Source organism: Theropithecus gelada, chromosome 9, assembly GCF_003255815.1.
Source record: "Theropithecus gelada isolate Dixy chromosome 9, Tgel_1.0, whole genome shotgun sequence".
In the NCBI taxonomy this organism is placed as follows: domain Eukaryota; kingdom Metazoa; phylum Chordata; class Mammalia; order Primates; family Cercopithecidae; genus Theropithecus; species Theropithecus gelada.
The window spans coordinates 34,736,458-34,762,810 of NC_037677.1; the positions used below are offsets into that span (position 1 = coordinate 34,736,458).

The 26,353-nt window shown below is 42.8% G+C and overlaps 1 protein-coding gene across 10 annotated transcripts in view; it reads left to right on the plus strand.

Annotated features, from left to right (window-relative positions):
* Positions 1–26,353, plus strand: part of DCLRE1C (DNA cross-link repair 1C) — a 57,852-nt gene that overhangs the window by 13,389 nt on the left and 18,110 nt on the right. For 6 of the 10 annotated variants that reach the window (XM_025396311.1, XM_025396317.1, XM_025396316.1 and 3 more), the window contains 10 exons: positions 1,526–1,585; positions 4,810–4,865; positions 5,881–5,982; positions 6,709–6,781; positions 6,964–7,104; positions 8,382–8,483; positions 13,017–13,153; positions 14,629–14,683; positions 18,110–18,198; positions 21,365–21,459. In XM_025396311.1, the coding sequence (XP_025252096.1) occupies positions 1,526–1,585; positions 4,810–4,865; positions 5,881–5,982; positions 6,709–6,781; positions 6,964–7,104; positions 8,382–8,483; positions 13,017–13,153; positions 14,629–14,683; positions 18,110–18,198; positions 21,365–21,459 (910 nt within the window). The remainder of the gene's footprint in view (positions 1–1,525; positions 1,586–4,809; positions 4,866–5,880; positions 5,983–6,708; positions 6,782–6,963; positions 7,105–8,381; positions 8,484–13,016; positions 13,154–14,628; positions 14,684–18,109; positions 18,199–21,364; positions 21,460–26,353) is intronic. The other 4 variants (XM_025396320.1, XM_025396312.1, XM_025396314.1 and 1 more) reach the window with 1 other exon arrangement.

Sequence of the window (26,353 nt, forward strand, 5' to 3'; positions counted from 1 at the left end):
GAAGTTTGAGGCTATAGTGAGCTGTGATTGCGCCATTGCACTCCAGACTGGCTAACACAGCGAGAGCCTGTCTCAAAAATAAATAAAGGAGCTGATGGACAATGGAAACGTATGTCAGAATGTGTGGAGCACAGTTAAATTTGTCCTTGAAGAGAAATTGATAGCATTAAATAGATATATTAGAAAAGAGGCTGGGCGCAGTGGCTCACACCTGTAATCCCAGTGCTTTGGGAGGTTAAGGCGGGGGGATCACCTGAAGTCAGGAGTTTGAGACCACTCTGGCCAATATGGTGAAACCCCATCTCTACTACAAAACATTAGCCAGGCATGGTGGTGGGTGCCTGTAGTCCCAGCTGCTCAGGAGGGTGAAGCTGGAGAATTGCTTGAACCTGGGAGGCAGAGGTTGCAGCGAGCTGAGGTCATGCCACTGCACCCCAGCCTGGGTGACAGAGCGAGACCCTATCTCAAAAGGAATAAATGTTGAAAAAGCCATTTCATACATGAAAATGTAGGAATCCTCATAAAGATGGTAACTGAATCTGGCAGTATTAAATAGCACATCTAATAAGATGTTTTATTCCAGAAATGCAAAAATATTTTAACACCCAAACCTTAGACACTGTAAGTTTTAGGACATTAGTGGACTAAAAAGATGAAAAATCACATTCATCTATTCATCAGATACTTACTGAATGCCTCTTATGTGCTAGTAGTCTCTGTTCTGATGACAGGGGAAATGTATCAGGGAGCATTCTGTAGCACTTAGAACCAGTGCATGAGGCTGGGTGCAGTGGCTCACGCCTGTAATCCCAGTACTATGCAAAGCTGAGGCGGGTGATCCTGAGGTCAGGAACTCAATCCTCAGGTGATCCTGAGGTCAGGAGTTCGAGACCAGCCTGGCCAACATGGCAAAACCCTGTCTCTACTAAAAATACAAAAAATCAGCCTTGCGTAGTAGCGGGTGCCTGTCATCCCAGCTACCTGGGAGACTGAGGCAGGAGAATCGCATGAACCTGGGAGGCGGTGGTTGCAGTGAGCTGAGACCACACCACTGCACTCCAGCCTGGGTGACAGAACGAGACTCTGTCTGAGAAACAACAACAACAAAAAACAGTGTATGAAGTGTCCATGTCATGGACTCACGCAGACTGTGTTCTGAGGCACAAAACTTAGCACACATGACCACGTTTTTACAAAGACTCAAAATTCAGAGGGAGAGGGGAATGGGAGTGGTAGGGATGGGAAGATGGAGGAAAAAATGAATTCATGGAAATAGAATTGTGTCAGAGGATTATATGCATTTACAAGGCATTTACTACATATTGCCAAATCTGCCTCAAGACAGGTATTATTTTGGCTTTACAATTTTTTTGTAACTGTTAAAATGTTTATTACAGTGTAATCAGAATTGTTTATATAGAGAGTCTGAAAGTTCTCTTTGCCCCGTTTCTGTGTTTCAGATAGCAAAGGCATATAAAGCCATGAAAAACTGGTATATACATGGTCTCTTATTTTATTTTTACAGATATCTATTGAAATCGAGACTCCTACCCAGATATCTTTAGTGGATGAAGCATCAGGAGAGGTAACTAAATATTAAATATTGATTAAAAAAATAGTGCTAAAATGATTGTTTATCTTTCTCTTTGATTTTGTAGTCAGATGCTCTCCCCCTCAGCTATGCCCTCAATCTTTCTCTTTGATTTTGAATGCTTATGTAACCATAAATAAAAATCTAATAATTGAGTGGGGTTTTAGGGGCAAAAAAATCCATTTGAGATTGTGTCACTCCATTTGGGCTGGACTCACAAAACTACCATAGACTGAGTGGCTTATACAATAGACACTTGTCACTGAAGGTTCTAGAGACTGGAAATCCAAGATCCAGTCTCCAGCAGATTTCGTGTCTGGTGTGAGGGCTCATTTCCTGGTTCTTTTTTTTTTTTTTGAGACGGAGTCTCACTGTCACCCAGGCTGGAATGCAGTGGCGTGATCTTGACTCACTGCAACCTCCACCTCCTGAGTTCAAGCGATTCTCCTGCCTCAGCCTCTCTAGTAGCTGGGATTACAGGCGCCTGCCACCACGACCAGAGCCCAGCTAATTATTATATTTTTAGTAGAGACGGGGTTTCACCATGTTGGCCAGACTCGTCTTGAACTCCTGACCTCAAGTGATCCACCTGCATTGGCCTCCCAAAGTGCTGGGATGACAGGCGTGAGTCACTGTGCCTGGTCACTTCCTGGTTCTTAGATGCTGTCTTTTCCCTGTGTCCTTCCAAGGTAAAGGGGCAAACGAGCTCCCTGGGCGTCTTTTATAAGGGCACTGATGTCATTCACAAGGCTTATATGCGCAACAACTAATCACCTCCCAGAGGCCTGCTAATAAAACCACTTTGGGGGTTAGGATTTCAACATAGGACTTTTGGGGAAGGACATGAACATTCAGTCCTTAACAGTGATGTATTTATTTCCCATGTTGTAAAGGATTGGGCATGGCTTATTTTTTGTCACATTTATTCCTTATTACATGCTAATGATGGGAACCCTGGTGTTGATATTACTACATGATGTTATTGTCACATTTACTGAGTTTTATAATGTTCAGAATTTAAAATGGTGATTAATATTTTTGCAGCAAATTCATGTATATTGTACTTTTTTTCTGATTCCTTATTCAGAAAAGGGGCACTGCCAAGTGGGAAAAATTTATTTTTCATCATTAAATTTTGAAGTAGTACTTTTGTGAATGTATGGTTTGAATAAGTAGGACTATAGACATACCCCCCCCCACCCCTTTTTTTTTAAAACCTTACAGCTGGTAGGTATTTTCCTATTTTGGTTAATACTGGTTTTGTAGCTTGATTATAGCACACTGCTTTGCCATGTTTAACTTAGAGGGTGTCTTGTGTTGTTTGAGTATGATCTGAACAGAAACTGACTTTTTCAGGTATTTCTTCTTTGGAGAAGATCAGACAGTTGAAGTTGAGGTATTCCTCCCATCAAATTATCCTGAGGGAGGACCACAGAGCCACTTTAGGGAGGATTAAAAAGGAAAAAACAAGAAATAAAGGATAGGTGAACCTTTGTAAATGCCATCCTGGACTCTGCAAACTGCTTTTCCGAGGAATACTGTGATTGGTTTGTGGCCTTGTCACAATCAGGGATATTGGTGAAAGGCATTCCCTAAAGCTGGGGGCCGACAGCAGGCAGACTTTTGAGCAGTCTTGCCCCCACTTTGATTTTTTATGTTTCTTTGTGTGTGCCATGACTTTTGTGCATTGTTTATCCAGCTCCAACCAGGGGGAGACCCATTTGAAAGGGTCCTCGAGAATGAATGGAGACTTCCGTGAGGAGTCACTGTCACCGCGCAGTGACCTGGTGTGTGCAGAGCTCTCCCCACTTACTGATGGCTGGAGAGGCAGTAGTGCCCACAGGTCTTGCCCTTGCCAAACAGTATGACGTGCAGTGTGAATCAGGACCAGGCCTCGTCCAGGCTTTTAAAGGTTTTTTTTTTTTTGAGACTGAGCCTCACTCTGTCACCCAGGCTGGAGTGCAGTAGGGCCATCTTGGCTCACTGTAACCTCCACCTCCTGGGTTTAAGCGATTTCTCTTGCCTCAGCCTCCTGAGTAGCTGGGATTACAGGTGCCCACCACCACGCCCAGCTAATTTTTGTATTTTTAGTAGACACAGGGTTTCACCGTGTTGGCCAGACTGGTCTTGAACTCCTGACCTCAAGGGATTTGCTCACCTCGGCCTCCCAAAGTATTGGAATTACAGGCGTGAGCCACCGCACCTGGCTCAGGCTTTAAAAATCGTTCAAAAGTGGCCGGGTGTGGTGGCTCTCACCTGTAATCCCAGCACTTTGGGAGGCCAAGGTGGACATATCACTTGAGGTCAAGAGTTCAAGACTAGCCTGACGAATATGGTGAAACCCCATCTCTACTAAAAATACAAAAAATTAGCCAAGCGTGATGGCAGGCGCCTATAATCCCAGCCACTGGGGAAGCTGAGGCAGGAGAATTGCTTGAACCCAGGAGGCGGAGGTTGCAGTGAGCCAGGATCACACTATTGGACTCCAGCCTGGGCGACAGAGTGAGACTCCATCTCAAAAGAAAAAAAAAAAAAAATTAAATAGCTTTATTCAGATAGAAGTCAAAGTCACAGAATTGTGTATCCATCACCACAGTCAATTTCAGAATATTTTCAGCAACCCAAGGGAGAAAGCCTGTACCGATTGCATTCCCTCCCTATTCTTCCCCAACCCCCTGGCAACCACTACTGTATTCAACTCTCTGTCTCCATGGGTTCACCTAATCTGAATATTTCGTATGAGTGGAATCATACAACATGTGTTCATTTCATATCTGACTTCTTTCACCAACGATGTTTTCAAGGGTCATCCATGTTGTAGCATGTGTCAGTTCTTTTTATGGCCAAATAATATTTCATTGTATGACTAGACCACATTTTCCTGATTCATTCATCAGTTGATAGACATTTGAACTGGTTCCACCTTTTGACTAGTATGAAGAATGCTGCTCTGAACAGCCAGGCACACATTTTTGTGTGGCCATCGGTTTTCACTTATGTTGCTTCTATAACTAGTGGTGAAATTGCTCAGTCCCATGGCAACTCTGTTGAGTGGACAAGGATTCCACTTGTTTCTAGGATTTGGAGAGTGAGGAAATTGGGAGAAAAGACACATTGTTAAAAAGTACATAAATGTGTTCTACGAAGGAGGGCTTTGTTGAGCTAGGTCCTAATGATAACTGCTTTCCATTACTTTTTTTTCTTTATTTTCTTTTTAGAAGGAAGAGATTGTTGTGACTCTCTTACCAGCTGGTCACTGCCCGGGATCAGTTATGTAAGGGGACTCATTTATTTTGTCATTTTATTATATGTAGATACATATTGTATTTGTAGAAATACATTTTTAGGGTCTAAAATTAATAGGGGGCTGGGCGCATTGGCACATGTCTGTAATCCCAGTGCTTTGGGAGGCTGAGGCGGGAGGATTGCTTGAGTTTGGGATTGGAGGCTGCAGTGAGCCATGATCGCTTCAGTGTACTGCAGCCAGCGTGGCAGAGTGAGAGCCGTCTTTTTTTTTTTTTTTTTTTTTTAAAACAAAGAAACAAACAAAAAAGAAAGAAATAACACATATAGGGAGATTTGATTATTTTTCTAGCCATTTAAAACACATTTGTTCCCAGATTGAACTAGGGGGACAGAGGGGAGATCAGATTTGAAACATTTCTTATAAAATGGAAGTCTTCATGGCCAGGTGTGGTGGCTCACACCTGTAATCCCAGCACTTTGGGAGGCTGTGGCAGGTGAAACCCTGTCTCTACAAAAACTATAAACATTAGCCGGGTGTGGTGGCACACCCCTGTAGTCCCAGCTACTGGGGAGGCTGAGGCAGAGAATTGCTTGAGCCCAGGAGGCGGAAGTTGCAGTGAGCCAAGATTGCGCCACTGCATTCCAGCCTGGGGTCAGAGCAAGACTCTTGTCTCAAAATAAATATAAAAATAAAAATAAATAAATGGAAGTCTTCAGCAGCTGTTTCCCCAGTGACCTGGTATTTTATCATCACATGTATTTCTCCATGAGCAAGAATGATCTCAACTTATAATTGAAAGTGCTAACATATCACAGGGAACATCTATTACAAACTGGGTAGCATCTCCACTCTGTTATTTTCTACCCGAGGGAAGAGGTAACAGCTAAGTGCCTGGTGTGATTCTAATTACCATGAGATTCCATTACCATTGTATTATAATGCATATGTTTGCAGGAAGCATTTACTATGCATCTCACATGTGTTTGCTTTATTGGGATTTTACATGAGACTCAGAAGTCACTGGGATATATTTCTTTTTCAGGTTTTTATTTCAGGGCAATAATGGAACTGTCTTGTACACGGGAGACTTCAGATTGGCACAAGGCGAAGTTGCTAGAATGGAGCTTCTGCACTCGGGGGGCAGGTACTGGGCCTTGTATAGGCATTTTTTTTTTTTTTTTTTGGTGAGACAGAGTCTTGCTCTGTTGCCCAGGCTGGAGGGTAGTAGTGCAATCCTGGCTTACTGCAGGCTCTGCCTCCAGAGTTCAAGTGATTCTCCTGTCTCAGCCTCCCAAGTAGCTGAGATAACAGGTGTGCGCCACCATGCCCAGCTAATTTTGTATTTTTAATAGAGATGGAGTTTTGCCATGTTGGCCAGGCTGGTCTTGAACTCCTGACCTCAGGTGATCTGCCCACCTTGGCCTCCCAAAGTGCTGGGATTACAGGCATGAGCCACTGTGCCTGGCTCCTTGTACAGTTCTTGTGTGTGTGACTGAATAAAGTTTTGTTCTGGCCGGGTGCGGTGGCTCACGCCTGTAATCCCAGCCCTTTGGGAGGCTGAGGTGGGTGGATCACTTGAGACCAGAAGTTCAAGACCAGTCTGGTCAACATGGTGAAACCCCATCTCTACTAAAAAATATAAATATTAGCCAGGTGTGGTGGCGCACACCCGTGATCCCAGATACTTGGGAGGCTGAGGTGGGAGAATTGCTTGAACCCAGCAGGTGGAGGAGGTGGCAGTGAGCAGACCTGGTGCCACTGCACTTCAGCCTGGGCAACAGAGCGAGACTCCGTCTCAAAACACAAAAAAAGTTACACATAATTTATATCACATTGGATGGCTCACATCAATATTTTTTCTTCTTTTCAGAGTCAAAGACATCCAAAGTGTATATTTAGATACTACTTTCTGCGATCCGAGATTTTACCAAATTCCAAGTCGGGTAAGTCTGCCTGGAGGAACAGGGTTCTCATCTGGGTGTACTAGTGTTTTTAGTAGGCAGTTTGTAGGGTGACAGGTCAGATCCTAACTGTCCCCGTAGGCGTGAGTACCTGGGAATGTCGGGAAGGAAAAGGCTCTGTGAGGCTCTCCCCCTGTTAAATGTCTCTTTAAAATCCTGTCTAGGAGGAGTGTTTAAGTGGAATCTTAGAGCTGGTTCGAAGCTGGATCACTCGGAGCCCGTACCATGTTGTGTGGCTGAACTGCAAAGCGGCTTATGGCTATGAATATTTGTTCACCAACCTTAGTGAAGAATTAGGAGTCCAGGTACGGTGACTGTTCATTCTTTTTTTTTTTTTTTTGAGAGGGAATCTTGCTATGTCACCCAGGCTAGAGTGCAGTGACGTGATCTCAGCTCACTGCAACCTGCACCTCCTGGGTTCAAGCGATTCTACTGGCTCAGCCTCCTGAGTAGCTGGGATTATAGGCATGAGCCACCAAGCCTGGCTAATTTTTGTATTTTTAATAGAGATGGGGTTTTGCCATGTTGACCAGGCTGGTCTTGAACTCCTGACCTCAAGTGATCCGCCTGCTTCGGCCTCCCCAAGTGCTGGGATTATAGGCATGAGCCACTGCTCCCAGCCTGTTCATTCTTTTCTGTTGCTCCCTTCCATCCTCCTAGCTCACCTTTCCTCCTCCTCCTTGCCCCCAAATAACTGCAAACAGTGACAGATGGAAGCCGAGATCACGCCACTGCACTCCAGCCTGGGCGACAGAGCAAGACTCCGTCTCAAAAAAAAGAAATAAATTTGAACGAGGAGATACGGGAGTGGATTGTTTGCAGTACATGCTCATCTGTTGCATGTCATGTATATGCCTTTAAGGATAGATGATCCTTTTTTTTTTTTTTTTTTTTTTTTTTTTTTTGGAGACTGTCTTGCTCTGTTGCCAAGGCTGGAGTGCAGTGGCATGGTCTCAGTTCACTGCTACCTCTACCTCCTTCAAGTGATTCTCTTGCCTCAGCCTCCCGAGTAGCTCGGATTACAGGCCTGTGCCACCACACCTGGCTAATTTTTGTATTTTTAATAGAGATGGGGCTTCACCATGTTGGCCAGGCTGGTCTTGAACAACTGACCTCAAGTGATCCACCGACCTCCGCCTCCCAAAGTGCTGGGAATGCAGGCATGAGCCCTGGCGCCTGGCCAAGGGTAGATGATTCTTGATTGTTTTTGTCTGTGTGGATTACTGCTTTATTCCCAGTATTTAGAATAAAGCTCGACACACAGTAGGTGTACAAGGAATATTAATTGAATTTCTCTTGACGGACCGAAGGACAGTATTAACATCATTAAATGACATCCCTGAGCAGAGTCTCCATAATTTTTCATTGCCATCAGTGATGGCAGTGATCCTGGCCAGTTGGCCTTGTGCCTGTTGACATCCTGGCAGAATACCAGAGCGTACTGAAATAGCCAAAAACGGCTTTTCAAGAAAGAAGAGAGGGTTAATTCACTAACTGGGTGTTTTGCCCTGAATGATTAACCTTGAACAATTTATAGGAAATACATTTCAAATAATTTGCATGTACATATTGTTTGCCTTAGGTTCATGTGAATAAGCTAGACATGTTTAGGAACATGCCTGACATCCTTCATCACCTCACAACGGACCGCAACACTCAGATCCATGCATGCCGGCATCCCAAGGTACGTGTGTAAGTGGTTCCTCTCGTATTGTTTGCGTAATCTGTGAGAAAGAAGAAAGGTCAGGACCTCCATTTATAGGCTCTTCGCTTTACAAATGTGAAACCTGAGGCTGCAATCCTAAGTTGTTAGCTCAAGGTCATGTAACTGTACATTACCATATTCCATGACCATACTTGTCATCATTAGTAAATAGCCACAGATCTTTATAGTTTTCTTTTTTTTTCTTTTTTTTGAGACGGAGTCTCCCTCTGTCGCCCAGGCTGGAGTCCAGTGGTGTGATCTTGGTTCACTGCACGCTCTGCCTCCCGAGTTCACACCATCCTCCTGCCTCAGCTTCCTGAGTAGCTGGGACTACAGGCGTCCGCCACCACGCCCAGCTAATTTTTTGTTATTTTTAGTAGAGACAGGGTTTCACCGTGTTAGCCAGGATGGTCTCGATCTCCTGACCTCGTGATCCGCCCGCCTCGGCCTCCCAAAGTGCTGGGATCTTTATAGTTTTCTAATGGAATCTATTCATACACATTTGATAATTCAAATTTATTTGTAATGAAATCAGTAATATGTTATAGCTTATAACTTAAACATTTGTGCTATTTATGTATGTATTTATATATTTTGAGACATTCTCACTCTGTTGCCCAGACTGGAGTGCAGTGGCTCACTCTTGGCTCATTGCAGCCTCCGCCTCCTAGGTTTAAATGATTCTCCTGCCTCGGCCTCCTATGTAGCTGGGATTACAGGCATGCACCAGTAAGCTTGGCTAATTTTTGTATTTTTAGTAGAGACGGGGTTTTGCCATGTTGGCCAGGCTGGTCTTGAACTCCTGATCTCAAGTGATCTGCTCTCCTTGGCCTTCTAGAGTGTGGGGATTACAGGCGTGAGCCACTGTGCCCATCCTGTGCTGCTTATTTTTGAGACTCATGACATGAGCATGTTTATAAATTTTTTCTTCTACTTGTTTCAGATAAATATCTAGACATAAGTTTTTTCACACTTTAAAATAGTTTCGTGTCTTGATGGTCCTATTTCAAATGGATGTTTCCAGTGTCTTTGCAAGTCACATGTCATTTGTTGTCTTTTTTGTTTTTTCTTTTTTTTTTTTTGAGATAAGAGTCTCACTCTGTCACCCAGGGTGGAGTGCAGTGGCACCATCTCGGCTCACTGCAACCTCCGCCTCCCAGATTCAAGCAATTCTCTTGCCTCAGCCTCCCGAGTCCCGAGTAGCTGAGATTAGAGGCTTCCGCCACCACACCCAGCTAATTTTTGTATTTTTAGTAGAGACCGAGTTTCACCATGTTGGCCAGGCTGTTCTCAAACTCCTAACCTCGTGACTACCCACCTTAGCCTCCCAAAGTGCGGGATTACAGGCATGAGCCACCACGCCTGGCCTCATTTGTTTTCTAATGCCAACACAAAACATCCTTCTCTTGTCAAATGCTGAGTACAAGACTTTCATTTTGAATTTGCTTTAAAAAATGTTGTTTCAATTACAGTTATTAAGGCTAATTAGTGATCTTTAAATGTAGTGGTTTGAGTGATCATTATTTTTCTCTAAATTTTAAAATACCTTAGCATTAAATCCTGTGTAATTTAACTAAACATTGCATTTATTCATTTGGATCACTATGGTGGTAGTACTAATGGCTCCATCAGCCAAAAGCCTAAAGTTGCTTAGCCCTTATGATAAAGCATAATTTCAAATGAGAGAATTCTGATCCACAGCCTGGAATGTTTTCCTTTAGGCCACTGTGAAAGCTGCAGTGTAAATTATTTTTGCTGATTGATAAGCTGCATATTCTGTGTTGCATTCAGTGATTTATTTCTTCATTTTGTGTGCATATGCTCATATAAATACACATAAATGTTCACATATACACACACGTCCCGTGGATTCTTAGATGGATAAAAATGCATACATAAAACAAACCGGCCGGGTGCAGTGGCTCAGCTCATGCCTGTAATCCTAGCACTTTTTGAGAGGCTGAGACAAGTGGATCACTTGAGGTCAGGAGTTCGAAACCAGCCTGGCCAGCGTGGCAAAACCCCGTCTCTACTAAAAATACAAAAATTAGCCGGGCATGGTGGCACGTGCCTGTAGCCCTAGCTACTAGGGAGGCTGAGGCATGAGAATCACCTGAACCTGGGAGTTGGAGGTTGCAGTGAACCAAGATGGCACCATTGCCCTCCAGCCTGGGTGACCGAGCAAGACCCTGCCTCAAAAAAACTAACAACCAACCAAAAAAAAAAAAAAACCCCATAAACTTAGGCAGAGCATAGTGGCTCACACCTGTAATCCCAGCACTTTGGGAGGCCAACGCAGGCAGATCACTTGAGTCTAGGAGTTCGAGACCAGCCTGAGCAATGTGGTGAAACCCCGTCTCTACAAAAAAAAAAAAAAAAGAAAAAAGCTGGGTTGGTGGTGCACGCCTGTATCCAGATACTTAGGAAGCTGAGGTGGGAGAATTGCTTGAGTCTGGGAGGTGGAGGTTGCAGTGAGCCAAGATTGTGCCACTGCACCCCAGCCTAGGTGACAGAGTGAAACCCCATCTCAAGTAAATAAATAAAACATAAACTTTTTTGTCCCTTTTACTGTTGGACTCATAGTATTGGGCCCCTTGCCCCATAAATCTTTTAATTGGCAAATTTCGTTTTGCTGTGAATTTTCTCATATCCCAGAAAGTAGCTTAATTAGTAATTCCTTTGCTGTCAGGGCTACTTTCTTTAAGATGCTATTTCTATCTGCTTAAAAGATTGTTTTAGGTCACATACCCTTTAAGAATACTAACAGGTAAGTCCAGAGCTCGTAGAGTCCAGTCTTAACTCTCATGTGCAGCTTCCTAAGAAACAGTACCAGAGGCAGCCCAAAGAAATTTGAGTGAGATGGAATGTTAATGGTTTGGAAAGTTCTGGATTTAAAAATAATGCCTTTGGAAAAGTTGTCCCATTATTTTTCAACCTTTTGAAAACACATGAATTTGTTAGTTTTTTCCCTCCAAATTTATTTTGAAAACTTTTTAATTTGAATTAATGAATTTATTTTAGACAGAGTTGCTCTGTCACCCAGGCTGAAGTGCGGTTGTGCAATCATGGCTCACTGTAGCCTCGACCCCCCAGGCTCAAGTGGTCTTCCTGCCTCAACCTCCTGAATAGCTGGGACTGCGGGCGTGTACCACCCACCCGGCTAATTTTTAAATTTTTTTGTAGAGACAGAATCCCACTATATTGCCCAGGCTGGAATCTTTTTATTATTACAAATTTTTTTTTTTTTTTTTGAGATGGAGTTTCACTCTGTTGCCAGGCGCAACAGAGTGCAATGGAGTGCAGTGACGCAATGTGGGCTCACTGCAACCTCCACCTCCCGGGTTCAAGTGATTCTCCCGCCTCAGCCTCCCAAGTAGCTGGGATTACAGGCATGTGCCACCATGCCTGGTTAATTTTGTATTTTTAGTAGAGATGGGGTTTCACCATGTTGGTCAGGCTGTTCTCAAACTCCTGACCTCAAGTGATCTACCTGCCTCAGCCTCCCAAAGTGCTGGGATTATAGGCATGAGCCACTGCACCCAGCCCTGAAAACTTTTTAAACAGTAAAGTTGTAAGCCTGGTACAAGGGTCTGGGCCCAGTGTCTCTCGCCTGTAATTCCAGCAGTTTAGGAGGCCAAAGCGGGCAGATCTCTTGAGGTCAGGAGTTCGAGACCAGCCCAGCCAACATGGTGAAACCCTGTAACTAAAAATAGAAAATTTAGCTGGGTATGGTGGTGTGTGCCTATAATTTCAGCTACTTGGGAGGATGAGACATGAGAATTGCTTAAACCCAGGAGGCAGAGGTTTTAGTGAGCTGAGATGGCACCATCACCCTCCAGCCTGAGGGACAAAGCGAGACTCTGTCTTAAAAAAAAAACAAAAAGACTGATACAAGGAACACCATACACCCTTAGTTTGGATTTACTGGGTTGTCAACACTTTGCACCTCTCTTCCTCTGTCTATGTATGTATAACCAGCTCCCCACTCCAAACCACTTGAGAGTAAAGTTACAGACTCCATGGTACGTCACCTCGAATCCTTCAGCCTGTGGCTCTTGAGAAGAAGAACATTCTCCTGTATAACCACAACACAATTCCCTTCCTCAGGACATTTTGTGTTGATACGGTACTATTAGCTGTTACACAGTCCATGTTTAGATGTCCCAGTTCTTCCCATAGTGCCCTTTATAGCTTGTGGAAATTGGAGAACACGGGCATCCAGGATTTATCTGAGGGTCATGCATTGTGTTCAGTCAGGCCTAAAGGGTGTCCTTTGATATAGATGGTTTGTCCAGCCTTTTGCTTCTTTGTCTTCACATTGGTGGTTTTGAAGAGTCCAGCCCAGTTGTTTTGCAGAATATTCCCCCATTTGGAATTATCTGATTGTTTCTTCATGTCTACTTTTTTTTTTTTTTAATGTCTGGAAACTTTTCTACTTTTGTTTTTGAGACTGCCTACAACAGATTTGTAGAAAATGTAGAACTGTTTTTCTATGCTTTTTATCTTTTTTAGGCAGAGGAATATTTTGAGTGGAGCAAATTACCCTGTGGAATTACTTCCAGAAATAGAATTCCACTCCACATAATCAGTATTAAGCCATCCACCATGTGGTTTGGAGAAAGAAGCAGAAAAACAAATGTAATTGTGAGGTAAGAAAGCAATGTCATAGGTCTTCTGAGAGACACTTTGAGTAAATTGTCTGATTTAATTTAAGTGCAGTCTAGCCTAAGCCCAAGAATATAATTACATATTATAATTAATTTCTTAAATTTAAACTTTATTTAAACGGAGGGGATGCTGCTTCCAACCCAGTTACACACCCATCAGCTAGTGTATCCTGAGGTTCCCTCTGGGTAGGTTGGTGAGATGGTTGGAGACTGAAGGCATCTGAGTGCTTGGCTGAGAGTAAGAAACTGATGTCATACAGAACAGAACCCTTGGTGGAGTAGTGACCATAATGATCACAATATTTTAGCAACATTTCCTTAACTTTGGTTGTTTAGAATATCTGCAACAGGTCCTTCCCCCTCCTTCCCCTCCTCCCCCTCCTCCCCTCCCTTCCTTTCTCCCCTTCCTCCCTTTCTCCCCTCCCTCCCTTTCTCTCTTCCCTCCCCTCCCTCCCTCCTTCCCTCCCATCTGAGTGCTTGGCTAAGAGGAAGAAACTGATGTCATAGAGAACAGAACCCTTGGTGGAGTAGAGGAGTGACTGTAATGATCTTAATATTTTAGCAACATTTCTTTTTTTTTTTTTTTTTTTTGAGACGGAGTCTCGCTCTGTCGCCCAGGCTGGAGTGCAGTGGCCGGATCTCCGCTCACTGCAAGCTCCGCCTCCCGGGTTCACGCCATTCTCCTGCCTCAGCCTCCTGAGTAGCTGGGACTACAGGCGCCCGCCACCTCACCCGGCTAGTTTTTTGTATTTTTTAGTAGAGACGGGGTTTCACCGTGTTAGCCAGGATGGTCTCGATCTCCTGACCTCGTGATCCACCCGTCTCGGCCTCCCAAAGTGCTGGGATTACAGGCTTGAGCCACCGCGCCCGGCCAGCAACATTTCTTTAACTTTGGCTGTTCAGAATATCTGCAACAGGTTCCTTCCTCCCTCCCTCCCTCCCTCCCTTCTCTCTCTCTTCTTTTTTGGAGACAGAATCTCACTCTGTCATCCAGGCTGGAGTGAAGTGGTGTGATCTCAGCTCACTGCAGCCGCTGCCTCCGTGTTCAAGTGATTCTCCTGCCTCAACCTCACTAGTAGCTGGGATTACAGTCATGTGCTACCAGCATGCCCAGCTAACTTTTTGTATTTTCGGTAGAGACAAGAGTTTCACCATGTTGGCTAGGCTGGTCTCGAACTCCTGAGCTCAGGCAATCTGCGTGCCTCGGCCTCCCAAAGTGCTGGGATTATAGGCGTGAGCCACCACACGTGGTCTACAACAGGTTTCCACTTCTGGAAAAAGTTCCCTGCTATCCCAAGAAGAAATTCCTGATTTAGGGTGATTTCAGGACACGTGCTGCTGAAGCAAGCCCATTAGGGTAGTTTCATGCTAGAATAGCCTAAATGAGAAGGGCCAGCTTCGCTTAGTTCTAGTTTTGCTCAGTGATCTTTTTATTTTGTGTTTTCATTTCCCTTTAGGACTGGAGAGAGTTCATACAGAGCTTGTTTTTCTTTTCACTCCTCCTACAGTGAGGTAAGAGGATCCCATGTACTCATAACCCTTATTGCTCAGTGTTCTGCAGCCTTGGTGGTTGACAGTAGTCCCCTGACTCTCAGAAGCATCTCTGTTTCTACCTAAGTTTCATTTCCTTTTAGTTTTTTTTTTCCTAAATGCATTTGATCCTCATTATTCACGGATCTTTTTTTTCTTTTTTCTTTTTTGGTTGAGACAGTGTTTTACTCTGTTGCCCAGGTTGGAGTGCAGTGGTGTGTTCTTGGCTCACTGCAACCTCTGCCTCCTGGGTTCAGGTGATTCTCCTGCCTCAGCCTCCTGAGTAGCTGGGACTACAGGTGCCCACCACTATGCCCAGCTAAAATTTTCATATTTTTAGCAGAGACAGGGTTTTATCATGTTGACCAGGCTGGTTTTGAACTCCTGATGTCAGGTAACCTGCCTGCCTTGGCCTCGCGAAGTGCTGGGTTACATGTGTAAGCCACTGTGCCTGGCCTCATGGATTCTATTTTTATGTGTTGGCCTACTCGCTGAAACTGACCTGTAACTGCAGTATCAATATTTACAGTGCTTTTGTGATCATTCGTGGACTTGTGGAGAGTGGTGAAAAATTTGAGTCACCTGATGTGCACATTCTCAGCTCAGGTAGAACAAGGAAACGCTCTGCCTTCTTTCAGCTCTTATTCTGTCAACAAGTGTATCAGTCTGTTCTCCTGCTGCTCTAAGGACATGCCCGAGACTGGGTAATTTATAAAGGAAAGAGGTTAAATTGACTCACAGTTCTGCAGGGCCGGGGAGGCCTCAGGAAATTTACAATCATAGTAAACACATCCTTCTTCACTTGGTGGCAGCAAGAAGTGCAGAGTGAAGGTGGGGGAAAGCCCCTTATAAAACCATCCGATCTCATGAGAACTATCATTAGAACAGTACGGAGGTAGCCGCCCCCATGATTCAATTGCCTCCCACTGGTCCATCCCACAACACATGGGGATGGAAACTACAGTTCGAGATGAGATTTGGATAGGTACACGGCCAAACCATATCAAAAGTGTCCTTTTTGCCATCTATTCAGTGCCATGTTTTTCATGTTTTGGTGCTTTTTGTTGGTGATCTTATTTAAAGTGGTGACCAATCATAGTACTGAAGTCCTATCCAGTGTTCCTAAGCACGGGAAGACTGTAACATGGCTTCTAGAGAAAATATGTATGTTAGATAGGAATGAGTTATAGGGCTATTGGCCATGAGTTCAGTGTTAATGAATCAAAGTATCTATTAAATGAGGTGTCTTTCAACAGAAACACACATAAAACAAGCTTATATATTAACTGGCTGATGAAAACGATGTCACCGAAGGATGGCAGGAACCCCTAGCAGCAATGGTTCAGTATTTGCTAATTCAGCATTTATGGTGACTTTATAGAATATAACTACTGCAAATAAAGAGAATTGGCTGTATTGATGCCTTATTTTAAGGCAGGCATTTGATAAAAGGGAGTCAACTTGTATAAGTGAGAGGGGGTGCTCCTTTATTGGGTGTCTCTTATCTCCTTGGGGCCACTTCATCTCTGAGAATTAGTAGTGAACCATTTCTGGTAAAGGCTTGACTTTAATTTTTTTTTTTTTAATCCTTTATTCCCTTCAAAAGTCTCTGATTTCTACCAGCCTCAACTTCGTGCAAATCAAATAGGTGTTGGGCGGGCAGGTAATGCTTTCTATTTGCATGCCTACTGTGAAGGTACAAAAGATACTGTTTGTGAAAAATATCTAAAGAACAGATCTTCCTGCCTTTCCCCTGTCTTAAAGTAGCCCTTTTATTTTTATGTGGAGTTATTGGCAGTTCTTGGGTTCCTGCCTCTTTCAATTTGGTGGTATACTAATAATTACATTGGGTTCTAGTCTGTCCATTTGCAGAAGGGCATAAAAGTCTTTGTGTTGTCATTATCAACTTAGTAATGGATGATTTTATTTTTTTCACCAGGTACCAAGCTAAGCACTTTACATGCATAATCTCATTTATACTTTTAAATGAAGAATCTAAAATTAGAACCATTAGGTTCTAACTTGACCGAGATCACAAGCTCACCAAGGTCTAATAAGAGACAAAGCTGAAGTTCCTCTAGGTTGTAGAGATGTTTTGAGGAATAGTGACAGAGTTCCTCTCTTTAGCATTCTGAACTTTGCAAAAAATCAAGGTATTCATGAAGTTTTTGCATGTAATTGTTTGTTTAGAATTAATCATTGGGACAGGCAGTCTATGTGCACAGTCTTTCAACCCTCACTGGCCACATAAGAATGGAACACTTCCTTATTGAGAAAGGGGGAGAGGGAGAGAGGAGCGCTCCCGACAGCGTGAGCACACAGCCTGCGGCAGCTCAGTGCCTTGTGTGGAAACATCTTTCTCTGCTTTGTACTTGATGTGTGTCCCTTTGTTCTACTTAAGCCTGTGTGTCAATGGCCCTTAGGCACACCCCAGCTGTCCTTATTTCAGACAGCATGCTGGGGGCTCCTTCCTGTGTGGCAGGAGAGGGTTGCATGTAGGCAGGTAGCCCTGTGTTGGCTGCAGGGAGAGACATGCTGGTCACTGAGGACCAGTGCACATTGTTGGACTTGATCTGGCTTGGTCCGTTCTCAGTAAGTGAAGCATTGCTCCATCCAGTGCTTGACTGCATTGTGTTTTCCTTGGTGACTCTGACACCAAGATACAATGGGCAGTGTTTGGTTCCTTCCCTGGAATCAGTGACCAATGCATGGTGTTCTGCCCAATGAGAATGAACCATTTGAACAAATCAAGTAACCTCAAAGGTGTAATACTCTTGGCATCGTTAATGATTATTTGTAGAAGTAAATAAGTGCAATTCTTTTGTTGTTCGTTTTTAGAGATGGGGTCTCTCTGTGTTGCCCAGGCTGGCCTCAAATCCCTGGGCTTAAGCAATCCTCCTGCCTCAGCCTTGAGTAGCTGGTACCACAGACATGTACCGCTGTGCCCAGCTAAGAAATGCAATTCTAAGACCTTGTTTTTTTTTTGTGTGTGTATATTATACTTAATGCCCAGATAAATTCTCATTTGAAAGGGGATTTGTTAAACATAAGCAACTGACCTTCTTGGACAAGGAAAGCAATATATTAAAAAAAAAAAAAAACAAACAAACTTTGAGTCCCATTAGTGATTCTCAGCTCTTACTGTGGATCAAAATGACCTGGGGAACATTTAAATGTACTGATTTCTAGGCCCACTAGTACTCAGTGTTCAGGAGATGTTTGGGAGTGAGGCCTGGGTATTGGATTTTTTTTTCCCCAAGAGGTCCCTGGTGATCCCCACGTGCAGCCAGCATTGAGAACCACAACCATAAGAGAGTTCTGCTTCTCCTTCCCCAGCTTCCCTTTATCTCCCCTAACAACCTGTTTTATTATAGAGATCGTTGATCCATGTGATTTTCCTTTTTCTAGATTAAAGATTTCTTGAGCTACGTCTGTCCTGTGAACGCATATCCAAATGTCATTCCAGTTGGCACAACTATGGATAAAGTTGTCGAAATGTGAGTAGTCATTGGTTGTGGGACTTGGTGTCTGTCTCCCTTTGTGGCTCTTGGCTAGGACACAAAGGAGAGTTTGTCTGAATGTTTCCAAATCTAGAATCTGTTTCTGTTGCGACATTTCTGAACTGATACTCATTTCCATTTCTTCCTGTAGTGTTTCCTTTAGTTCAACAATGTGGCAGAAGGTATAGGTAGTGTTGTCGGCTTCTCCTGGGTTGCAACCCAGCTCCACCATTAATTAACAGTGCAGTGTCAGCTTGGCCAGATCACTTCTCCGAGCTAGTCATTCTGAATCAGCAAAATGAGAATATTGATGCCTACTTGTTGGGCTTCTCAAAAAAGAAAGAGATAATATAGGGAGATAGTATAAGAAAAGCACCTAGCACCATGCCAGGTAGGTCGTCAAGTGTCTACTGAATGGATAACTGAAGCCAAAGGAGAGGTGCAATAGTATTCACAGATGTCTTTTACTACAGTATTACCATTTTCTTACCTCTTCTTTGGGTTTCATTTATGCATTCATTAATGATTTATTTATTTAATTTTTTTTTTGAGACAGGGTCTCATGCTGTCACCAAGGCTGGAGTGCAGTGGCATGACCTCGGCTCACTGCAACCTCCACCTCCTGGGTTCAAGCAATTCTCCTGCCTCAGCCTCCCGAGTAGCTGGGACTACAGGTGCACACCACCACACCTGTCTAATTTTTGTATTTTTAGTAGAGATGGGGTTTTGCCATGTTGACCAGGCTGGTCTTGAACTCCCGAGCTCAAGTGATCTACCTGTCTCAGCCTCCCAAAGTGTTGGGATTACAGGCATGAGCCATTGCACCCGGCCCATGAAATGATTTCTTTAGTGCCAGCCATATGGTGGGAATGGAGCTTGGGTTCCAGGTTGCCTGAGACACCCCCTGTCCTAGCAGAGCTCCAGTCTCATGGAGAGGCCAGGTGCAAAGGCAGCACACAAGCTCGATGGGTGCAGAAGGAACGAGGCCCCTTGTCAGGGAATCTGCCTCGCAGACCCCGATGAGGACATAACAGGATCAGGCTTGCAGATGTCGATGGAGAGGAGGATGGACAATCTCTGGAGAGAGGTCTGGGTTGGAGACACAGATTTGGAGTTGGCAGTGCAGGTGAGAACTGAAACCATGAGGACAGAAGAAGTCACCAGGAGTGGGAGGAGGGATCACAGAGCTGAGGCCAGAACCCTGGGCAGCACATTTAAGGGAGAAGTGGAGGAGGAGGAGCTGGACTGAGATGGAGAGAGTGGCCCAGACAGCAGGATGAGAGCAAAGGGAAGGGTAAGCAGAGGGTGCCCATGGAGTGTCTTGAGAAGTTAAATAATATGGTGACTACCAGGTGTCCTGTTTCCTTGGTAATTAGGTCATTTGTGTGTGCTCAGTGAGAGCAATTTCAGTGGACTTGTGAGTTACAAGCCAGATTTTAGTTGAGAAATGGGTAAAAAGTGAGGAAATGGAAAATACTGAGGACAGACTGTATAAAAAGTTTGACAGTGAAGGGAAAGTTAGAGACAAGATGGCAACAGGAGGCAACAATCAGAAGGCTTGATCTTAAAACAGCTGAGACTTCAATATGTCTGTAGAACTAAACTTGAATACATATATACTTGGACGTGTTCAGGAATCACTTAAGGTGCTTGTTTTTGTTTTTGTTTTTTTTTGAGACGGAGTTTTGGCTCTGTCGCTCAGGCTGGAGTACAGTGGCCCGATCTCAGCTCACTGCAAGCTCCGCCTCCCGGGTTCACGCCATTCTCCTGCCTCAGCCTCCCGAGTAGCTGGGACTACAGGTGCCCGTCACCACGCCAGCCTAATTTTGTGTATTTTTTGTAGACAGGGTTTCACCGTGTTAGCCAGGATGGTCTCAATCTCCTGACCTCGTGATCCGCCTGCCCTGGCCTCCCAAAGTGCTGGGATTACACGTGTGAGCCACCGCGCCCGGCCGAGGTGCTTGTTAAAATGCATATTCCTCACCCTGCCTTTTTTTTTTTTTTTTTTTGAGACAGATTCTGGCTCTGTCACCCAGGTTGGAGTGCAGTGGTGCAACCTCGGCTCACTGCAAACTCCGCCTCCTGGGTTCAAGCGATTCTCCTGCCTCAGCCTTGTGAGTAGTTGGGATTATAGGCGCCCACCACCAGGCCTGGCTAATTTTTGTATTTGTAGTAGAGATAGGGTCTCACCATGTTGGCCAGACTGGTCTTGAATTCCTGACCTCAAATGATACACTCACCTCGGCCTCCCAAAGTGCCGGGATTCCAGGCGTGAGCCACCGTGCCCAGCCCCAATCCTCCATTTCTAGCAGACAATTCTGGTGTAGGTAGGTGGGGGAAGACGACCTTACTTTGAAAAGTTAACCCAGAAGAATAGCTGAAATGACTGTAAAGAGACACAGTAATGGATGGGAACTCCTGGAAAGGTTGAAGGGGATGGATCCAGAGAACAGCTGTGGAAACAGGGGCAGGGATGTAAAATGGGGGTGGCTGTAAATAAGTTTCAGGTTGGGCACTTCATGGCCCTGTTCAAATGGTATGTTGTAGATCATCCTAAAGGCTTCCCAGAATCTGCCAGGAGGCGGCCGTTGGCAGTGAGGCCTTCAAAAGGGGTGGGACATCTTCAAATCTTATTTTTCTGCCTTTTTGTATCTTATCTCCACTTTGCCTTAGCTTTCAGCCTAAGGACCTAGAATGACAAGATAAATTTGCGGAGATTCCTGTGAGAAATAAGTAAAACCCTACGGGAAGCAGCTAGTTATACTGTATCCTGAATGCCAGAGGATGCCACTGTATTAATGGTTTTCAGGATAGGGACCTGCTCTTTTTGCATCTTTTTTTTTGCATTAGATCTTAAGTTTTGCCTTAGTCTACTGATGTAATAATAAGATACACACCTACCAGGTTGCATTTAAGTGCTTATATTTACCACTTTATTACATCGAAGTGATTTTTAACTACGAAATCAGTTTAGAACTGCTTTTCAATCCTCCAGAGTAGTTGTTTGATTTCCCTTATGGTCAAGATTTTGTTAAAAACACAGGGATCCAAGAAATAAAAAAACAAAAAAATAAAAACAAAAAAAATTTGTAACACTATCAATGATGCCTACCTTCTAACAACTTCCCCAAAAGGAAAAATCAAATATTCTGATTCATTTCAGCTTAAAGCCTTTATGCCGGTCTTCCCAAAGTATGGAGCCAAAGTATAAACCACTGGGAAAACTGAAGAGAGCTAGAACAATCCACCGAGACTCAGGTAAGAAAAATGGTCCTGGGTTTAGAGGGGTGGGCTCCCCGCAAACACTGCTTTCCAAGCAGCTTGGGTCTGGGGGAAGTCGCCTTGGGCAGAGTGGACCCGGGACCCACCACAGGTCAGACTTGTCACATGGTCTCAGGAAGTACTTTGCCCTCCTGTCTTCAGCCTGTAAAACCAAGAGTCTGAGTCTGCTCTCCTTCCCTGGGTTAAAACAAGTGGTGAAAACTGTGCCATCGTGTGTGGTGTTCTCAGCTTTCTGGAAATACGCCCCAAGATCAGTAGAGGCCATAAAGAGAGGCTGGTTTGTTATCCTTGGACATTTTCTTAAGATACTAGTAAATGCTGATAATGGAGACTTTTCTTATCATTTCTGATCAAATTGATCAGTAGTGTTTATACAGAAGGATTTTCCCCTATACCTTGTACCTTCTTTCATTGCTACATTGATTTTTCTAGTGAAGGACAGAGGTAGGCTCTGTAGTGGAAATCAGAATGTTAGATTCTGAGCAAAGCTCTGGGGCTTTCCAGCAGCCCTATTTCATGGTTAGGATTCTTGATTTTCATTCCTTTGGTGGAAAGTCAGTTACTCTGCCGTGCAGTAAATACTTGACCAAAACTCACGAGATAAAGATGATACTATTTTTTGAACACCTATTAATAGCAGGTATTGTGCTAGGTCCTTTACCTATGCTATAGCTAAGCCTCTAAACCAACTTACAAGGGGTACCATCCCAGTTCTAATTATGACGAAACTGAAGTTTAGAGACTTAAGTCCCTAAGGACTAGCAAGAAGCAAGTGATGGGCCTGGGATTCTAATCTAGGGCGGTCTCTCATCTCTTGCTTCTACATTTCTGCTCATGGAGAATCTAATTTTAAAACATTTAGATGACAATTCCAAGACTGATAAAGTAAGTCTATTACTGGTGCCTGAAGAAAAGCACATTTGTTTTTGTTTCAACAATTAAAAGGTTTTAGAAAAACTGTTCCATGAATTTCAAATGTTAACTCTATTATGTAATGCATCCTCTAATCCTCAGAAATTTACTTAGTTTTTTTTAAAAAAAACAGCTTTCCTGAGGCATAACTGATAAAAACTGCACATTTAAGGCGCACAATTTGATAAATTTTTTTGCATATGCATACACTTGAGAAACCATGACTACAATTAAGATAGTGAGATTATCACCAAGTTTTCTTATGCCCCTTTGTCATTCCCTCCTGTTCTCACCCATGCCAAGGCAGCCACTGATCTGCCTTCTGTCATTATAGTCTGCATGTTCTAGAGTTTCATATAAATAGAATCATATAGTATGTCTGGGTTATTTTACTTAGCACATCAGAGATTCATTCATGTTGTTGCGTGTATCAGTAGTTCACTCTCTTTTGATGAGTAGTAGTCCACCTCAAGGATATACTACAAGTTGCTGATCCATTCACCTGTTGATGTACTTTTGGGTTGTTTCCAGTGTCTTTCTTATTATAAAGAAAGCTGCTATGAACATTCATGTACAAACTTTTGTATGGACATAGGTTTTCACACCTAAGAATGGGTCATATGGTAGCTCTATCTTTAAGAAACTGCCAAAATGTTTTCCAAAGTGGTTTGACCATTTTGTGTTCCCAGCAGAAGTGTATGAGAGTTCTGGTTGCTCCACATCATTGCCAATACTTGGTATGGTTAGACTTTTTAATTTTAAATATCCTAATAGGTGTGCAGTGATAGCTCTTTGTGGTTTTAATGTGCATTTCTCTAATGACTAGCAAGGTTGTGTATCTTTTAAGGTGCCTATTTGCCATCCATGTATCTTCACTGGTCAACTGTCTATTCAAATCTTTTTAAATTGTTGGGTTTTGTTTTGAGACAGAGTCTTGCTGTCACCCAGGCTGGCACTATCATAGCTCACTGCAACCTCAACCTCCCAAGCTCAAGTGATCCTCCCACCTCAGCCTCCCAAGTAGTACAGGCATATGCCACCATGCCTGGCTAATTTTTATATTTTTTGTAGAGATGGGGTTACACTATGTTGCCCAGGCTAGTCTCAGACTCCTAAGCTCAAGCAATCTGCATACCTTGGCCTCCTAAAGTGCTGGAATTACCTGCGTGAGCCACTGCACTCATCGTGTTACTAAGTTTGCCTACGTTTCTGGATACAAGTTTTTAAAAAAAATATATGAGGTGTATAGAAATATTTTCTTCTACTCTGTAGGTAATCTTTTCAATCTTTTTAGCAGAGTATTTTGAAGAGCAGAAATGTTAAATTTTGATCAAGTGAATTTATTAAGTTTTACTTTTTTCTGTATCATATCTAAGAAATCTTTGATCCAAAGGCATAAAGATTTTCTCCTGTGTTTTCTGCTAGAAGTTATCACAGTTTTAGGTTGTACATTTAGATCTGTGATTCATTTTTGTTTTTAAAAATATGGTTCAAATGTAGATCCAAGGTAATTTTGTGTGTGTGTGTGTGTCTGTGTATGGATATCCAAATGTTCTTAAACCATTTGTTGGAAACACTATCTTTATTCACTGAATTGCTTCAGCACTTTTGTTGAGTCATTTTACAAATGTGGAGGTTTATTTCTGGATTCTCTGTTACGTTCCATAATCTCTATCTTGAAAACAATATCGCCTATCTCGATTACTGTAGCTTTGTAAATCTTGAAGTCAGATGATTTAAGTTCTCCAACTTTGTTCCTTTTTCCTTTTTTTTTTTTGTTTTTTTGAAATGGAGTCTCTCTCTGTTGCCAGGCTGGAGTGCAGTGGCACGATCTCGGCTCACTGCAACCTCTGCCTCCCACGTTCAAGTGATTCTCCAGCCTCAGCCTCCCGAGTAGCTGGGACTACAGGTGTGTGCCACCATGCCCAGCTGATTTTTGTATTTTTAGTAGAGACGTGGTTTCACCATGCTGGCCAGGCTGGCCTCGGTCTCTTGACCTCGTGATCTGCCCGCCTCAGCCTCCCAAAGTGCTGGGATTACAGGCGTGAGCCACCATGCCCAGCCAGTTTTGTTCATTTTCAAAGTTGTTTTCGTTATCCTAGGTCCTCTGCATTTCCATATGAATTTTAGAATCATATGCCAATTTGTACAAAAATGTCCCTCCTGAGGTTTTGATGAGGATTGTTTTAAATCTGTTGATCAATTTGGGAAGAATTGGCATCTTAACAATATCGAATTTTTCAGATCCATGAACGTGATATACCTCTCAATTTATTTAAGTCTTCTCTAATTTCTCGCAGCAGTGTTTTATGATTTTCAGTGTACAGGTCTGTGTAAATGAATCCCCAAGTATTTCATTTTTGGGGATACTGTTGCACATGGTATTATTTTTTAAGTTTCAATTCCTGATTGATTGTTGTTAGTATATAGAAATATAGGCTGAGTTTCCCTTAGTCAAAATGCTTGGGATCAGAAGTGTTTTGGATTTTGGACTTTTTTGAATTTTGGAACATTTGCCTTTGCCTTTGATGGTTGGGCCTCTTTAATCAGAAAATCTAAAATGCTGCAATAAGGATTTCCTTTGTAGTTCAGGTGTCAGACTTTTGGATTAGGGATATGCAACCTGTGCAACTGATTTTTGTATTTTGATCTTGTATCCTGTAACCTTGCTAATCTCACATATCGTTCTAGTGCCTTTTTTGTGGATTCCATTGCATTTTCTACATAGATTATCAATGTTATTTGTGTATATAGACAATTTTGCTTCTTCCTTTTCAGCCAGGGTGTTTTTCTCTTTTTTGTCTAGACTACCACTACAATGTGAAACAAGTGGCAAGAGCGGGTGTCACTGCCTTGTTCCCCATCTCAAGGGGAAAGCATTCATTCTTTCACCATTAAGTATAATGATAAGTATAGGCTTTGTGTCAGGCAGAATTACTTCCTTTTTGTTCTTGGTAGGTGGATGGATATCAACAATGGATAAGGGGTTTTGTCTAACACTTTTTCTGTATTTATTGAGATGATCCTATTGTTTTTCTTTATACTCTGTTAATATGGTGACATACATGGATTTTTGAGTATTAAACCAAACTTGCAGTTCTCTAATCCCTCTTAGTCTTGACATATTATCCTTAAGTATTATGGTAACAGTTTTCTCATTTACGTTCAGAAGGGCTATTGGTCTGGAGTATTGTCTTTTCTTTTCCTTGTAATTGTGTGGTTTTGGTATCAGGATACTGCTGGCCTCATTGTTGTGAGGTTTCTTTATTCTCAGTCTCTGGAAAAATTTTTCAAGGATTGGCATTTTCTCTTTCTTCAATGACTGGTAGAATTTACCAGTGAAGCCATCTGGGTGGGACAGGAGTTTTCTTTGTGGGAAGGCTTTTTTTTTTTTTTAACTACAAATGTGATTTAATAGGCATAGGACTATTCAGGTTATTTTTTTTCTTGAGTAAACTTTGGTAACTTGAATTTGTCGAAGAATCTGTCTTATCCATGTTGCTTAATTTTTTGGCATAAACTTTTTAATATTATTTTAGTATCTGTAGAATCTACTGATATTAACCCTCTTACTCCTGATATTACTTTGTGTCTTCTCTCATTTTTTTCTTGATTAGTCTAGCTAGAAGTTTACCAGTTTTACTGATCTTCTCAAATAAGTTTTTGGTTTTATTTTCCTTTTTTTTTTTTTTTTTTGGCAGGGTGTAGTTTCCCATTTCACTGAATTCCACTCTGATCTTTATTTCATCTGCTTATTTGGAATGTTATTTGCTCTTTACGTTTCTTAATACAGAAGCTGAGTTCGTTGAGACCTTATTTTCTAATGTAGGCATTTAGTGCTATACTTTTCCCTCTTTAGCAGCATCCCACAAATTTGTCTTTTCATTTTCATTCAAAACATTTTCTAATTTTTCTTTTGACACATGGGTTACTTAGAAATTTGTTACTAGTTTCTGAA